Consider the following 18,795-nt stretch of genomic DNA (forward strand, 5'->3'; position numbering starts at 1 on the left):
TTAATGTAATTAAATACAGGTCTGATCACCTTGTCTTAAGATAAAAGTCATCTTGCCAAACAATTGTTATTGTTTTGAGTGTTTAATAAACTAGAGTCTCGTGATATTTAATTTTTTTCGAAAAATAATAAATCATGAGGAGATATCAATCAAAATACTGTAGACCACTCAATCACTTTGGTGTCATTAATGGCATTGCTAACAGTGAATGAATAAATCATAAAACAAGTGATTTCAATTATTATTTCAACTACCTACTTCTAGCGGTTTTAACCAGTAAGAATTTTCTGGAAATGTATATTCCTTCATGACAATTTTAAAAAAAATATATTTTTTTAAAAAGAATTTGAGCGAGCAGGATACCTACTTTACTTTTATATTTAATTACTTGCGTATAATTCATTACTTTATAATATTTATACAAGTTGTGAAGTGGAGTAGCTCAGTGATTAAAGTGCTGCGCAAATAACCCAAAGGACCCGGATTCGAATCCGGCTGTGGCAGGTAATTATTTATTCTTTTACCGTAACCATTTATCAAACCTGTAGATTCGGGGAGCCCTTCGTCCGGTCTCATAAAGTTGGTACCTTTAATTTGGAAAAAAAAACTAGTAGTTGAGTTTGATCAAGAACAAACAACCTTCATGTACAAGACTTGTTCAAGAAACAGTATACTTCCTTATCAATTACTGAACTCCTGACACCCTTCATGGGTAGTACGTAATTAGTAGTACTAATTTTCTTTTTTTTCACTCAAAATGTGCTTATGGTGCATATATGAAAGAAATAAAAACAAATTCTACATCTTTAGCTGATTTATCAGCAAAGAATAAACATACCATTAGCATAATAAGAATAAATAATCATACTTGCAATAAAAACCTTTAAAACATAATAAATGTGATGCGAAATAAACAAATAACAATTAAACCAGGACTCTCACGTAATACTAAAAGTCCATAAATACAAATACACAAACGACTCAGTACAAGTATTAATACTTTTTGTTTTATAATGGAAAAGACTAGAAATGATATTACAGGAGTTGAAAAGTAAAATTAAGTTAACAAAATGCAATACTAATAGTATTAGTTTGTATAGTGTTTTGTTATGAAAGGTGTGTCCACCCACACTACTTTCTTGTACACTTTGGCCTCTAAAACCAGTACAAAAACACTTTCCTTTGTTTCGCAAATATTGGTCAGAAAAAGATTTCATTTAATTATTTAGTTTATATTATTTGACAAATTAGTTATCCTTAGAACTTTTATTTTAATTTACTTTTACATCTATCTCTCCTCTGAGGTATCTTAACTTTACTAATTTCTTAAGCAAGAATAACTTGATGACAAATTTATAAATAATGCCTACATCATTATTAGAGCTACCAGTTGGCTTTATTTACAAAAAAAGTGTCAATTATAGAGAAAAACTCCCTACAACATCTTTTAAATTATAAGTTGGACATATAAAGCAACATATTTAATATTTAATGCAAGATCCATTTATGGAGTAGTAGTAGGTTACATGTGTTATATGTGTCATATAAATATCTTCTATACTGCCACTATTTACGCTATCATTCACGAAGATTATGAAATATATGTAATATTTTGAATATAAATTGTTTAGTAACAATATATAGTTTAATATAAATTACTGAGTAACTTGAGAAATTGGATATAAAAATGGGTTGTGGATTTCACTTAAAGCATAGCCCAAAGAAACATACGGATAGATTTAAAAATTTAATTTTTATATTTTGAGGTCAAATAGTTACAAAAGAATCACAAGATCTAAGTGGAAACTCTGAACCATCAAACTTGAAAATCGATTGACCCATTTGCTTAAAAATTGATTGATTGAATGTTTGAAACCAACTAATGAGTAGGTTAAGTTTTTTTTTTTTTAGAAATATGATTTTGTATTTAACAGAGCCAGTGTAGGGTGGGTTTTGTTTTATCTGAAGCTTGGTTACTAAAACACTGACCCTGTCGAACAGATCCGCTACCTTGGACTACATTTGGACAAACGATTAACCTGGAATCCTCACACCAGACTGAAAAGACAGGAAACTGCACGTCGATTTCGACTATTATGCACTTTCTAGACAAAGGGTCTAAACTTCCAACACATTACGAAAGACTGATCTACATGACTGTAATAAGGCCAATCTGGACATATGGAGTTGAGCATTGGGGCTCCACTAAACCTTCGAATTCTATTCAATCCTTACAATCCAAAATCCTCAATGCTCCTTACTTTGTCACAAATAAAATCATACATAAAGACCTTAATGTTCCCTATGTAACAGAACTAGCCCGAACCAGATATCACGCCTTCCATTATAAACTCCCTAACCACTCAAACCCCCTAGTTTCTAACCTTGCATCCTCTTCTATTCCTGATAAACCTCCGAGGCGCCCGAAAAGAAGATGGCCAATAGGTAGTTGCTCTATACGCCTGTAACACTCCATTGTAACTAAGATCATATTTTCTAAATGTATTGTGTAATATACAGTTGTAGATTTCAATAAAGATATTAAAAAAAAAAAAGAAACACTGGTGTAGTAGGCTTATTATCTCACTTTAAAAATATAATCTTACAGCGAGTATGTTGGTGGATATACGACATGTCACAATCTCGCTGGGATAGATTGTAACACAAAAAATATAAAAAGGCATCCACCCCGGCAAACCTGCCCTACTAAAACCCTTATAAAGCCATGGTCTTGGATCACATTTGAAGTGTTGGAAGAGGAGACTTAAGATAGTTAAATCGACCAATGTTTAAAAAAGCGCTAGAAATTGGAAAACGGCGTATTGTATTATACCTGCAATTATTTCAAGGATGTAATATTTTACTGAATACTTTGAGGTATAATACAGAGCGGAGAAATATATACGCTGACTACAGGAATGCTACGATGCGGAAACCAATTTAAAGGTAAAAACAAGATTATGATGGGATGGAACCAAGAGAAGTAACCTTAGTCAAGAAATAGCAGTTTAGACTTAGTATGACTATTTCAACCCAGATAATTTCCTAGCATTTTAAAATAATGCTTTTCTGCAAGTTGTTAATACCATATGTTTTCAAATTAAATTTTTTTAAAAAAATGGAGGAAAAAACATATGATCAAATACAAATCACTAACTAAACTTTGTTATTAAAGGACAAAATTCACTTTGTAGTTGCACGCACAAAATCCAGAAAATGCTATATACAAAATTCAAAATAAATTTTACTTAATTCAGGCCAAATCTTTTAGAAACTTTTCAAGCTAAAGAACTACCAAACAAATGGCGAGAATAGTGAAGCAACTGTTCTGTAATACAGAACGAATAAGTATCAAGGTATGAATTTTCACATGCAGTATGCAGTACCTTTAATGTGATGCATAATGTATTAAAGTAGAGATAAAAAGCTCATTCCAAATTTTTTTTTTTAATATTTATTTATTGCTATTTACAACTGTACGTTATAATACATTTAGTAAATCTGATCTAAGTTAAATTGGAGTATTACAGGCGTGTAGAGAAACTACCCATTGGTAGCACTCTAATGACATTTTACATTAGCTGGTCTCGTGGCCATCTTCTTTTCAGGTGCCTCGGAGGATTGTCAGGAATGTAAGAGGATGCAAGATTAGAAACTAGGGGGTTTGAGTATTCCAAAAATAAAAGTCGATTTTTATAGTTCGGGCATCCTAGTTCTTTCAACTTAAACCTCATAGATCGAGCTAGATATTACATGCAGTTTAAAGTCTTATTTATCTACGTTTTTACTAATCCTAATTAAAAATATAATTCAAAAAGATAGAATATTTTTATAATGATTCGAAATAATTTTATTTTTGAAATATATACATATTTTTTTCCTTATTGAATAATTACCAACGTGCATGCTTATGAGCACAATAAACAGTCACGACAGGGTTGACAGACACAACCCACATTTTAAACTGTCATATTCAATTTACATTATGTCGAGATAAGTTCTTAAAGGCTCTCATGATATCATACTTTCTGATAACAATTACTTCATATCATATGAAACCTTGATGAGATATAGGTAAAATGAAATGGAACCAGCTAGCAGGCGCAGGCAAGGGCCGAGTTGGCCGTTAGGTCCCTGCCTAGGGACGTAAAATGCCAAGGACCGTCGATAAAAAAAATATAGTTTAAATGACAAACAAATCTTTATGATAGGTACATAAACAATGGTATTATATAGTCATCAGTGGTGTGATTATACGATAAAATTAAACTTTTCATGAAAATGATAATAAGGACAAATACTTTACCAACCAACCCTTTCCCACCCATTTGTTGGATTACTATGTAACAATCAGAAATGAATAAAATTAAGTACTGAAACAAGGAAATGGTATGAAAATCAAGACATGTATAAAATTTATACACATTTTATCTTCGATGTTTGAAAGAAAAATACATCGATAAAACATAAAAATGTAAGTGTATGTTTTTAAATTATTTTTTTCTAATTTTGAGCTGGGGGCTAAAATTTCCTCTTATGCTATGTTTTCACGAAATCTTCCATTACTTAAAAAGTTGTAAAACCCTGAATTATTAAATTTTTAAAAACAATAAATTTAATTTCAGAAATTTCGCCTCCAAATTATCAGTTTATAAAAATGTATTAATAGTTTTCGAAATAGCCTACATAACTGGAATCGAAATGGAAATTATTGAATTCAGGTGATTAATTCACAAACAATAAATTAGAAGAGTTCCTAATAGTACAAGAGCCGGGAAGAAAACAATGTATAATTAATAGTCAAAATTGATGAGTCTGCCAAGTATAGGTAGGGGGAATAAAAAACGACTGTTGTTCGGACAATAAGTTTGATTTATGAAGAACTTCCTTTCAGAAACCATTTGGCATACAGATGTCTGCCAGCGCTCAAATTAAAGCTAATTAAATTTACTATAAAATAGTTAATAATGTTTATATTTGTAGGACTAGTAGTTTTTATGATATTTGACAAAATGTACTGTAACTTACTATAAAGTAGTTTATGACACTTATCTTCGTAGAGGTAGTAGTTTTTATGATATTCACATATAAAGATAAATTTGACAAATCAAAATTTGTCCGAACAACTATAAATCAATTTATATTAGTAAATTTCATGAAAACTGTTACTCCTACGAAGATAAACATCAAAAACTACTTTATAGCTCATTAAACTAGCTTTAATTTGAGTGCTAATAGACATCTATACGTCAAATGGTTTTTAAGATATAGATTTTTCAAAATAAATTCACTAACTACTGATCTTTCAGTACGTCCTATTCAACATTTTTATGAAATGTTGCTTTTTGAAAAGCTATGTCTCGAAAACTATTTAATGTAAATAACTCTATTAGGACTCATATTTTATACATAGTTTTCATTAAATTAATCAATAATTGGGGTGAGATAACTGCCTTTTTTCTCCTCTTGGGCTCTTGTACTATTAGTGGCTCTAACGTTGCCTGAGGCAAGACGAAATGTCTACAGTATGTGATAAATGTAGACCATCCAAGTGCTTTTTATTGACATCCTTGGGTTCGGTCTTTGGTATATTTTCTTTAAAAATGATTAATTTTTCAAAATTTTAATAAATAAAATGTAGGTTTTGAGCCTGATATGATTAAGGAGACCTGTAAACTGCACAGAGCTCGCCTCACGATCAAACCGGAGACGGCGGTAAGGAGCTACAGTTGCGCATTACACGACCACGTGGACAGAACTTATTCTCCCCTGGCACAGTGGTCCAAAATCTGGGCAATGTAATGAAATTGGAAAACCCCATTTAGGCTCATCGGTTCAAACATTTTATCTCTCATTGTCTTTTTAATTCAATAAAATGGATCATTCAAAATGGTGTTACTTTGTTTGCATCATTTTGTTTCTAATATTCTTTAATGATGAAAAAAAAAATACTGAATCAATATTTTTTGGATGCTCTAAGCAGTTATCGAAAATAGATAGTTGCCCGAAATAATTAAAGTAGGATTTAAATATAAATTAGCATTAAACTTTATTTTGTTGAGATGGCATTAACAAATATTTGTAACTTGGTACTCCTTTTTTTGTTGCGATTTTTATGCTTGCTGCGAAGCTAATTTCTCGAATTGTTTAAGAGTGGAAAAAATGCGAATCAGATAATTTTTTTTCCCAGAACCCCTCCATCATAAAAATAAAAATAAAATGTTATGAAGGTTAAGGTCATCTAATGATACCTCTCCATTGATATTGAAATTTTTTTTTTTAATAATTTATTTATTGTTATTTACAACTGTATACACATATATACAACAAGTAAATTTGCTGTAGGTGACATAGTGACATGATACAAACATGTGGAGAATCTACCCATTGATAGAACTCCAATTACATTTCTAGAGGAGAAGATCTCGAGGCCATCTTCTTTTCAGACGCCTAGGAGGATTGTTAGGTAATGAAGGAGAAGCCAGGTTAAAAACAAGGGGATTTGGATGGTTGAGAAGTTTGTTATGGAAGGAACGGTATCTGGTTTTGGCCAAATCGGCAACATATGGAACATTGAGGTACTGATGGATGACTTGATTTGTGACAAAGTAAGGAGCATTAAGGATTTTACGAAGGATTTTGGACTGTAGGAATTGGATATTGTACGGTATTGACACAAAAGAAACCTGTCTCCCAAACAACTTGTGCAGACGCGTTCCAAAATTCAAGTTTAGAAACTTGAATTCCAATTTTTTTCGGTTAGTTATTTATAACTTCTTTTTTTTTATTCATTTTTTACCCATCTGAAATTTATTTACTTTAGTTGGTTACGACACAGAAGAAACCTTTCTTCCAAGCTTGTGCAGACAAAACACAAAATTCAACTTTGAAAATTTCTATTATATCCGGCAAGATATTTCTAGCCTATTTCATCATTTTTAAAAAAAATGTTTTTACGCACATGAAATTAGAATTATTTGAAATAGACAACCAGAAAAAAAATTGAAAATAAATAACAAGGAAATATATCAATACTCATTTATTTGGTAAATATGTACAAATCGTTGCTTGTTGTTGTATCATGTTTTATTTTTCTTGTTTAACAAAATTTAGCTGATGCAGGTATTTGTTAGGTATCCTCTTTAGGCTCATCAGACTATGTTATCCGAAGGCAACTTCTGCTCTTCATCCTTACCAACATTCTCACATTCTTTCTCTTTATTATTAGCTAAAATGTCTAAGTGTATCAGAAATACATTTCCCAAAATACCAGATTTGGTTGTAAATGTCCTCTTCTCATATCAAAATTTGGATTCACAAATCTCTAATAACAAAAAAGGGGGATTAAGAGCGGTAAAAATTACTCAACTTTATAGTATAATTTATTTTTTCTAATGGAACCCACTTGAAAGGAGGCCATGCCATTCATTTCCATAAATGGCTGAAATTTCTACATAATCTTAAGCCTAATAAAAAAACTTAGGTTTCATTTCATTTATATTTGTATATCTCTTTTTTCTACATATATGACATCTGATAGTTCCTGAGATATAGCTGTCATAAGCAAAACATTTTGTCAGAAAAACGAGAAGTCGACATTTTCTGCCTTTATTTTTCTAATATTGTATTATAATGTACTGTTATAAATAACAATAAATAAATATTAAAAAAAAAATTAATATCATGAAAACTACTACTTCTACTAAAAAGCTAATAATTAAATTCTGTTTAGAACATTTAATAAGCTTTAATTTGATGCCTAACAGACATCTGTAGATCTAATAGTTCCTGAGATATAGCCGTCATAAGCTAAACATTTTTTCAGAACAACGAGAAGTCGACATTTTGTGAATTTCTTATTATTTATTATTATAATATCATGAAAGCTACTACTTCTACAAAAAACTAAATAGAATAATTTTTGTAGTGTATTTAACTAGCTTCAATTGGATACCTATCAACGATTTATTAATAAGACAAAAGAAGTGTCTTAAAATGTTGGTATATGTTGGTAAATATAGATATGTTTCTTACAAAAGTAACTTTCATGTATAAGATCAAAACCAACAATAATCCGATGAATCAATTAAACTATTAGATAAAACTTGAGTTTTTCCGTCAAATTTCAGATTGATAAAAAATGCAATAAATAAGAAGAATGATATTAATAATAACTGACCGTAAATAATTCGAATTTCGAGTTTTGGAACGCGTATACACAAGGTGCGGCACAGAACAAGCTTGCCAGGCAGGTTTCTATTGTCAGTACTAACCCTAGTTTCATATGAGTCAAAAACCAAGAGGTATGAAATAACTACATTTTTGAGTTCATAAAGTTGAATTTTGGTCTGCACAACGCGTGGCACAGCACTAGCTTGGTAGGCAGATTTTTTTCTGTCTGTACCAACCCTAGTTTCATATGAGTCAATAACCAAGGTATGAAATAACTGCATTTTTGAGTTCATAAAGTTGAATTTTGGAACGCGTCTGAACAACGCGTGGCACAGAACTAGCTTGGTAGGCAGATTTTTTTCTGTCTGTACCAACCCTAGTTTCATATGTCAGTGTCTGTTCCGGTTAAAATTTATAAGCGAACAATGAAGCATAAAGCAAATAACAAAAATGATTTCATTTATAAACGAAACTTGCAACTCTACCAATTTTGATTCATGTAATGTGATTTCCAAATGATTAATTAATTCTGTGCATATATTTTTCATTTTGGACCATTGTGCTTGGTCGCCACATAATATAAAAAAATAAATAAATAAAAATTCATTTAAATACATGGGTCAGCCTAGCTTCCTCCCTATTTTATGTTTTTTTTTATTCAATTTTAGTTTTTGAGAGTTTTTTTCTGAAAATTATCCCTTTTTTGCATATTCCTATTGCATACGTAATTACTATTATTTCAAATTGAATGTTCTCTCTTTTTGAGAATAAAATCTAGAACATAAGTGTATCCAGGAAATTAGTTTTTAGCATGAGTAAGCGAAAATAGGGATTAGTATTTGAAAAAATTAATATGAGACCATTTCACACTGATCTCTAACTTTCCCCAAAATTTTGGCCTAATCGAAAAGGTTTTTTTTTTTTTTTTTAAATATTGGTATTCCAAGAAAGTTATGTTAAGCACGCGAAATTAGCAGAGGACAAAATTTAATGAAATAGATTTCGAACCAAATAAGGTACCAACCCGCAGAATCCCTTAAAATTTTATCAAAATCGGACTAATGGTTCCATTGATTATGTCCAATACAAAATTGACTACAGAAACAGAACCAAATTTGACTCTTGATATTTAAAGCGTGGAATGCGAATTAAAATTTTCGATTCTGAGGATATATTTTTTGTTAGTACAGGATGAGTACAAATCTTTCCTTCCTTCTGTAGCAATGAATCAAAAATGGCAAATAGTAAAATGAATGCAATTGTCAATATTTTCTTGAACTCAAAAATTATTGAAAAGTGCTCCTCACACCTTATAACTTATATTTTTGACATTAATACAAGATTGATATGAGATATAATAGATTTGATATACAATTACTACTAATATTTTGTTGTAAAAAGTTATATAGAGAAAGAAGTTAAATTATAAGATTTATAACTTAAGTGATATCTAAACGCTAAAGGTTAAAATAAATTAGCTCAATTAAATAAAGATTTATCCTAACCTTAACGGCTACAGTAGTTGGTCTGATTCATCTCAGTAACTAGTATAGCTGACTCCTGCCTCTCCACAGTTGTAGTCTTACTGCTTCATTTCAGTATCTAGAACTGATAATTATTCTATCAGCAACATTACTCCGTCTGATTCATCCCAGCAACTAGAACTGTTAATCTACTTACTAGCCTATAGTACAAGAGCTGGGAAGAAAAAAAGGCAGTCATCTCACCCCAATTTTTGATTACTTCAATAAAAACTAGGTATAATTACTAGTCAAAATTGATGAGTCTGACAAGGGGACTGACTTGGGGAATTAAAAATTGGCGGATGTTTCAAAACCTAAAAAAACATTAATTTTTTTTTCGGAGCTCTATATCTTAAAAACCACCTATAACACTAGAAAATCTAAGAGAACATTATTGAAAGAAGATTAAATTTTCTGGAATATTAGCCCTAAAAGAGCTATTTACATAGAATAGTTCTCGAGATATAGCTTTTTAAAAAGAAAAATTTCTTAACAATCTACTGAAAGATTAGTAGTTAATTTATTTTTAGAAATCTATATCTCAGGAACTATGTGACGTATATATTAAAGCTAGTTTAATGGACTATAAAGAAGTTTATGACCTTTATCTTCGTAGGAATAGTAGTTTTCATGATATTTGCTAAAAAAATTGATTTATAGTTGTTCGGACAATAAGTTTGATTTATGAAAACGTTCATTTCAGAAACCATTAGAAATTAAAGCTAGTTAAATTTACTACAAAATAGTTAATAATGTTTATCTTTGTAGGAGTAGTAGTTTTTATATTTGACAATATAAACTCAGAAAATGTTAATTTCTAATTGTTCCTATAAAATGTTGGATTTTTGAAAAAATATATCTCTAGATCCATAAGACGCACATATGTCTGCCAACACTCAAAATAAAGGAAATTTAACTTACTATAAAGTAGTTTATGACACTTATCTTCGTAGGAGTAGTAGTTTTTATGATCATTACATATGAATATAAATTTGGCAAATGAAAATTTGTCCAAACAACTATAAATCAATTTATTTTAGCAAATTTCATGTAAACTATTACTCCTACGAAGATAAACTTCATAAACTACTTCATAGCTCATTAAACTAGCTTTAATTTTAGTTCTAATTGACATCTGTACGTAAAACGGTTTTTGAGATATAAATTTTTCAAAATAAATTTACTAATTACTGATCTTTCAGTACGTCCCATACAACATTTTTATGAAATGTTGCTTTTTAAAAAGCTATGTCTTGAAAACTATTTCGTGTAAATAACTCTAGTAGGGCTCATATTTTAGCAAATTTACTCTTCTTTAAATGACGTTCTCTTAGATTTTCTTGTTATTCCTACTTTTTAAGGTATAGAACTCTTCATGTGTACAGGAAATGATCAGAGTAGACTCCACAACAGTAATAAATTTGTGAAGTGTAAATTGTAGTTGTTAGCATCTAATGGTAATTGTGATTGTAAATTTCCCACTTTGTAATTTCAACTGACATTGTATGCCATGTATGTATGTAAATTTCTCATCTTGTAATTTCAATTGTATTTGTATTTCTACTGTATGAACATGCCAATTGTAATCGAATTTGTAAATCAAGTGTAAATGGCCCGAGTGGTCGAAACACTTAAATAAATTTAAAAAAAAAAAAAAAAAAAAAAAAAAAAAAGGTATAGAGCTCTGAATGAAACATTAGTTTTATTTATCGCTTTGAAACAGCCGCCATTTTTTATTCCCCCTACTTATACTTGGAAGACTCATCAATTTTGACCATTAATTATACATAGCTTTCATTGAAGTAATCAAAAATTGGGGTAGTAATCAATAACGGCCTTTTTTTTCCTCTTGGGCTCTTGTTCTATCTCTTCTACCTGCCTCAGAGTCTAGAGCTCATGATAGTTGATAGTGGCTTTACTCTCTATTACAGACCTTTTTAATTGAGCTATTGTTTTTGAATATCAGGCTGTCTAAGACAATAAACATAAAATTCTTATTATAGCGCATCAATTATTCTCTCAACTGCTATAACATTGTTAGCCACAGACATAAATATTTTTCCGAGCGAAATATTTCTTTTTCCTTTTTCTAGAAATAAACCATTGAGATAATTTTTTTTTTTTTATTTCCAGGTTTTCATCAGCGTATAAAATTTTTAGCGTGTGGAAACCTACATTTAAATCAATAAGTGATTAAAATGTAAACATGTTTTTTTTTCCTGCAAGGGCCCTTCTAGCCAATCAGCCAACTGCATGATCGTTTCCAGTCGTTAAATGTTTTAGTGTGTTGTAGGACCCAAAGGAAGGACGTAAATATCTGCAGGGAACAGATGTTATGAATTAACCAGTCTTTATTACTATCATTTGTAGTCCTTAAAAAGATGAGAAAGAGATAATTTTCAAAATGAATTTAGACCACCTTAGAAACTTTTATTCTGAAGTCATTATTAATTCCAGTTACTTCACGAAGTGGAGTCTTGCAAAATGTTACGAGTCGATCTTTATACCAAAAAAAAGTATGATGGTGTTGCATTTTTTTTTTAAATCGGAAAAAGATTGTTTCTAAATCAACTTTTCAATCATCATGAAACGTAAATTGATTGTATGGATTCATAAATGTTTAACACTTTAACAGTAAAAACGTTTTAACACATATCAGCGATCATGGAAATTTCACTGTTTCTTTGTAGTGCAGTTATCCTCAATGAAGTAACTGGAATTAATAATGACGTTCAGAATAAAAGTTTCTAAGATGGTCTAAATTCATTTTGAAAATATCAAATTATCTCTTTCTCATCTTTTTAAGGACTATAAATGATAGTAATAAAGACAGGTGTTGCCAGCAGATATGTACGGTATAGATATGTATACCGTGTTACGGTAGAAAACTAATAATATTACGAAAATATGTACATGTTTCATTTTTAGAAAAATATATTTAACATTACAGGGTAAGTAGATCGGAAGGTTATGTGTTTTATAGATGTTGAAGTCATTAGACACTCTAAAAAGTCATTCAAAATCTTGTTATGGTGTTTTAATTACATATTATGTTTGCTACATGAACACATAAGGGTACCTTTGTTGTCTAACATTTATGAATTTTAAAATTGTTAGTAAATTTTTTAGTTATCCTCAATGAAGTTACTACTTTTATCATAATATTAACATGATTCTGTGGAAATTAAATTGCAGTTAGTAGCTAATATATTTAATATCACACAAGAAATAGCTCCATAAACATCAGATAAAATTATTCATGATATTCCTGTAATTGCTAGGGTGGCGAAAAGAGATCACACTCGGTTCTATCCACAATTAGAGGAAAAGCTGTCTTATAAAATGTCTTATACTTTATAATCAATAATATTATTTAAGATAATGTTACTATTGTAATATTGTTAACGCCATAATATAATTACGCTGTAAATAATTTTAAATAGTATTTTTAGTATTTAGTTTTATAGTTTTAGTTATATAGTTTTATTAGTATTTAATTTAGTCACATTTATTTTTATTTGTATTGTTTTATTTAGATTTAGTTGTTTGAAAAGAAGAATGTGTGAAGAATTTGTTTCTAATAATGAGTAATAGAGACAGTTGCTAGGAGTGATCATTGTTGCGTCACCTAGCAACGGACCGACCATCTTAGTTTTTTGGAGGAGTAGCGACTAATTAGTGGCCCTGGTAGCGTCTAAGCAGCCCTGTCTGCGTTTATAGTTTGAACATTTGTTGAGTGTTTTAGTCGTTATTACAGTTCGAAACCAGACCTTTTCTGCGTTTCTGGCCTTTGAGTGCAATATGAGTTGTTGCTAATCAATCGGCTCGTATAATTAATAAAACAACTAGACCCTGTCTGCCCACAATGAGTGCCAGTGTAGCCATCTTAGCTTTTGGGACATCGACTGTTTGTAAGCCATTGCACCAACTTTGGACCAGTTTGAGAGTTGCAGCGGAGTATTTAGCAATGGAGCTTCTACCTGCACATCTCGACAAGCAGAATATCTTCCTCTGACCTATCGGAGAGGATTAACCGTCGACCAGTATTTATTTTACATATTATTTGTTTTTTTGTAAATTAGTTTATTTTATTTTAATTTTCATAATTTCATAATTTATCTACTTTTACTTTTATCTTTGCTTGTATGTTTTATTTATGTTAGTTTTTTAGTTTTTTTTTTTTTTTAAACCATGTATAAATTGAACCAAATAAATGTTTAATCCGAGCCAGTTTTGTTTTTGTTAATTTTTAAAGCCTTCCAACAAAAAGACATGGTCGATTTGAGGTGGCTTTAACAAATATTAATCAACACTTTGAAGTCATTTAATCAATTTACCTTTCATAAGAGTAGGAAATTCAATTAAGAAACGACCTTTTCCCTTTTTTTCAGGAAAATATACAACATACAGACTTGACAATACTTTTTTTAATGGAAGAACGGACAAAGAAGAAAAATAAAATATAAAATGATCATGCATTCAAAATTTCAGTTTATGAATTTCCTGAAAATAATAACAACATTGGGAATATAAGACTAAAATTTTGTAAATCCTTCAATTTTGAAGACATCCAAATTCTTTTTGAGGTCTCCCATATCTGCTAATAATGAAAGTAATAAAAAATAGTCATTATCTGCAAACCCCAACATTTTTCCTTCTTGAGGGGTAAAAGGCAATTGTGGTTACTGAAATAGACATCTTTTTATTTTACATTTTTTATTAGACCATTAGCCTTGCAAAGTATTTGAGCCAATTCATATTGGATACTTGTTATATCCAATCTAGCATAACTTATATCATATTTGTATTGATTTCAAAATACATGTACAGTATGAGAAATGTTGAAGTTGGTTTGTAGATAATTCAGATGTTGCAAGGTAGATGTTAACGATTGTATTTATTTCAAAATACTTGTAGGGTATGATCAATGTTAAAGTTAGTTTATTGATAATTCAGATGTTGCATGGTAGATGTTAACGGTTGTATTTATTTTAAAATACTTGTAGGGTATGAGCAATGTTGACGTTAGTTTATAGTTAATTCAGATGTTGCATGGTAGATGGTAACGGTTGTATTTATTTTAAAATACTTGTAGGGTATGAGCAAAGTTAAAGTTAGTTTATAGATAATTCAGATGTTGGATGGTAGATGTTAATGGTTGTATTTATTTTAAAATACTTGTAGGGTATGAGCAATGTTGAAGTTAGTTTATAGTTAATTCAGGTGATCCATGGTAGATGTTAACGGTTGTATTTATTTTAAAATACTTGTAGGGTATGAGCAAAGTTGAAGTTAGTTTATAGATAATTCAGATGTTGCATGGTAGATGTTAATGGTTGTATTTATTTAAAATAATTGTAGGGTATGTGTAAAGTCGAGGCTAGTTTATAGTTAATTCAGGTGATCCATGGTTGATGTTAACGGTTGTATTTATTTTAAAATACTTGTAGGGTATGAGCAAAGTTGAGGTTAGTTTATAGTTAATTCAGTTGATCCATAGTAGATGTTAAAGGTTGTATTTATTTTAAAATACTTGTAGGGTATGAGCAATATTTTTTGCATTGCGAAAAGATTAAACAAGGCTAACAGTTGATAATAACAAGGCAGTGAAATTCGCAGATATGCCTTCTTGTACGGACGGTATTAATCATTTTATAAGCTGTCATCGAATGTTTTATATTGTGTAATATCGAATTACTGTAACGTCAGTACATACGTCAGTATGAATAAGGAACTAGTTTATATAAAAACACGTTTATTTTAAACTGTACCAGCTGACTAACAAAATCAGTCCATACATATTTCAAAATATTTAAATCATATTCTACATTTCAGAAAATTCCGACAAATGGGATTGAAAAAGAAGAAATAGATAAAAGATGGATTCATCACACAATTATCAATAACAACCAAATATCAGATAAAGCCCTGTTTCACAAAAATCTGTTTTCCAAAAATATTATTTCCAAAAAATCACTTTCTATCCACAACTCCGCTCAGCATAATGCTCCAAAAATTACAAAGCTTACTTGGTATTTTTCTTTTAATAATATTTGCTGTAAATTATGGAAAAACAAGAAAGAATTCACTGCATGGCGTAAAAATAAAACATACACAGTAAGATGTGAAAAAATTAAAGTTAAAAAACATTCTAAAACAGAGAAAGTTAAGACAGACGCAAGATTGTACTGCAGGAATTCAGAGATAGAGACGAAAAAGATTGAGGCATATCAAAGCCAGATGAAAGAGAAAAAGAAAAAAGATAGTAAGAAGAAAAGGGGAAAGGAAGACTGCTCTTCCCAAGACAAACAAGAGGAAAATAAAGATGACCCTTGTAAAAAAGGGAAACTCAAAATGACATCTAATAAGAAAGAGGATTCGAAAGATGACACTTCTTTGAAGAAAGAGAAAAAGCAGAAAGTATTTATAGAAAAGAAAGAAACAAATGATGATAAAAAAAAGAAGATATACGAAAAGGAATATAAATCTTCGCAGAGGAAAGACATAAAAAAAAGAGAACCTTTGGAAGAATTACCAACCATAAAAAAGATCTACTTGGTCAAAGAAATTAAGAAAACCAATATTTACAAAAAAAATACAATAATAAACCAAGATCCTAGTATAAAAAAGGAGAAAAAGAAAGGATATCCTTCAGATAAAAAAGAGAAACAGAGAAATCATTTGGACCAAAAACTAGAAAAGCAGGAAAAGATCTCTGCGAAAAGACAGAAGAAAAGAAAGATGATCAGAGCAAGGAGAAAGAGGTAAACATTGTCGATCGTCAGAAATTGAAGGAGAAAAAGAAAGACCCTTCGATGGGAAATGTGAATGAGGAAGAACCTCCTTCTGATATAAAAGAAGAACTGAAATATAATTCAAATCAGAAACAAAAAAATAAAAAATATCCGTGCAATGTGAATGATAAAAAGAAAAAAGATCCATTGAAGGAGAAAACGAAGTACCCATCAATGGAAAAACAGAATGAGAAAGAACCTTCTTCCGATATAAAAGAAGAACAGAAAGATAAATCAAATCAGACACAAAATAAGGAAGAAGATCCGTGTAAGAAGATAGGTGAAAAGAAAAATAATCCTAGCAAGGAGAATGAGTTAAAAAAAGTTGATCCGACGAAGTTGAAGGAGAAAAAGAAGTACTCATCAATGGAAAAACTGAATGAGAAAGATCCTCCTTCCGATATAAAAGAAGAACTGAAAGATAATTTAAATCAGAAACAAAAAAAGAAAGAAGATCCGTGCAAAGTGAATGATAAAAAGAAAAAAGATCCATTGAAGGAGAAAAAGAAACAACCTTCAAAGGAAAAAGTGAATGAGAAAGATCCTTCTTCCAATATAAAGGAAGAACAGAAAGATAATTCAAATCAGAAACAAAAAAAGAAAGAAGATCCGTGGAAGAAGATAGGAGAAAAGAAAGATGATCAGACAAAACTGAAGGAGAAAAAGAAAGATCCTTCAAAGGAAAAAGTGAATGAGAAAGATCCTTCTTCCGATATAAAAGAAGAACTGTAAGATAAATCAAATCAGAAACGAAAAAAGTAAGAAGATTCGTGGAAGAAGGTTGGGGAAAAGAATGTTGATCCTAGCAAGGACAATGAAATAAACAAAGTTGATCAGAACAAGTAGAAGGAGAAAAAGAAAGACCCTTCAAAGGAAAAAGTGAATGACAAAGATTCTTCTTCGGATATAAAAGAAGAACAGAATGATAAATCAAATCAGTAACAAAAAAATAAAGAAGATCCGTGGAAGAAGGTAGGAGAAAAGAAAGATGATCCTAGCAAGGAGAATGAGTTAATCAAAGTTGATCCGACGAAGTTAAAGGAGAAAAAGAAGGATCCTTTGATGGGAAATGTGAAGGTATTTTTCAAATGTTCAGGTTTCGAAAACGGAAAAACTGCTTGTAGTCACATGGTCAATTATAAAGGAGGGATCAATAATACAATAATTTCTGGCTATTCGGGAAGAGATTAAGATCTTAAGAAGAAGAGAAAACAAACGATTGGAGTATTAGTAATATCAATAAGCAAAATAAGAACTTGGATGTATATTTAAGTGGTTTAATGTTTGACATTGATATTTTAAATTGTAAAAATTATAAAAAAGATAATTTCGTTCAATCTGGATCTTGTTTGGATAATACCAATGAATTGCCGATGGAAAAAAATGGAATGCTAATTACTATTACTGGAAAATTTATTATGAGAGCCTCAAAGGAGTTCTTGATTCTCATTGCTCAGTTGTAATTCAAGTCCAGCAAGTCAGCAAGTCCGCAATTCAAAGGTTTTTCACACTCAATTCCTCACAAACGTGAATTTGACTACGACGTATACTCTCTGAAAATCACAAAAGTGTTACAGGGTAAAAACGTAGAATTTCAACCTTATCATGACCCAGACGATGCGCCATTCTAATATATTACTTGTACTAAACTACACAAGATAATTTTGAAAATGTTATTCGATAACATAAATATTATTTAGTTCATAGATCTTCGCAAGTGTAAATTGGTTTAAATAATAGATGAATTGTCGTTGATTGAGAATGAAACCCATATAGTTTCATAAAGAAATTTATGACAGGTGATATTATACACTTTTTCTGCTTGAAATTAGAATTTGTTGCAGTTATTTTAGTCTGAAGGAGCTCTAAAGAATAAGAAAAATTATGACTTTTGAAGAAAAGTTTATTCCAACAGTGAGTATATGAACAGTTTGGCGAATCCGACTCAGACTACATATTTCTAGTGCCTTTTGGAGTAACATTATAAATGTAATAAAATGTTTTTATTCATTGACAGAAATCATTCATTCCTACCCCTTTAATTATTAAGTATTTACATAATTTAAAATAATTTTTTTACTTTTCAAAGTAATTAATTTTCTGATAAAAGCAATCAGATTATATCAATGATTATCATTCAATATAAACATCCGACCTTATAAAAGGCCAAGTAGTCACAATATCTTGTGATGTACAAGGCCAAAGCCAACAGTAAAACACCTGCTCTCTGTGAAAATATAGGAGCGAAGATAAGAAACAGTGGGGGTCAGTGGGACATTAGAATTGGAGGGAAGAGATATGGCTGC

At 30.3% G+C, this 18,795-nt stretch overlaps 1 protein-coding gene across 1 annotated transcript in view; it reads left to right on the top strand.

Moving 5' to 3' along the window:
* Nucleotides 1–3,162: 3,162 nt before the first annotated feature.
* LOC106679128 (uncharacterized) overlaps nt 3,163–18,795 on the top strand; it is a 31,579-nt gene continuing 15,946 nt past the window's right edge. The window contains exon 1 of the mRNA XM_067051855.1: nt 3,163–3,356. Within this exon, the coding sequence (XP_066907956.1) occupies nt 3,303–3,356 (54 nt within the window). The 5' untranslated portion in view covers nt 3,163–3,302. The remainder of the gene's footprint in view (nt 3,357–18,795) is intronic.

This window comes from Halyomorpha halys, unplaced genomic scaffold (genome assembly GCF_000696795.3).
Source record: "Halyomorpha halys isolate HHAL.00 unplaced genomic scaffold, Hhal_1.1 Scaffold177.1, whole genome shotgun sequence".
Classification (NCBI taxonomy): Eukaryota; Metazoa; Arthropoda; class Insecta; order Hemiptera; family Pentatomidae; genus Halyomorpha; species Halyomorpha halys.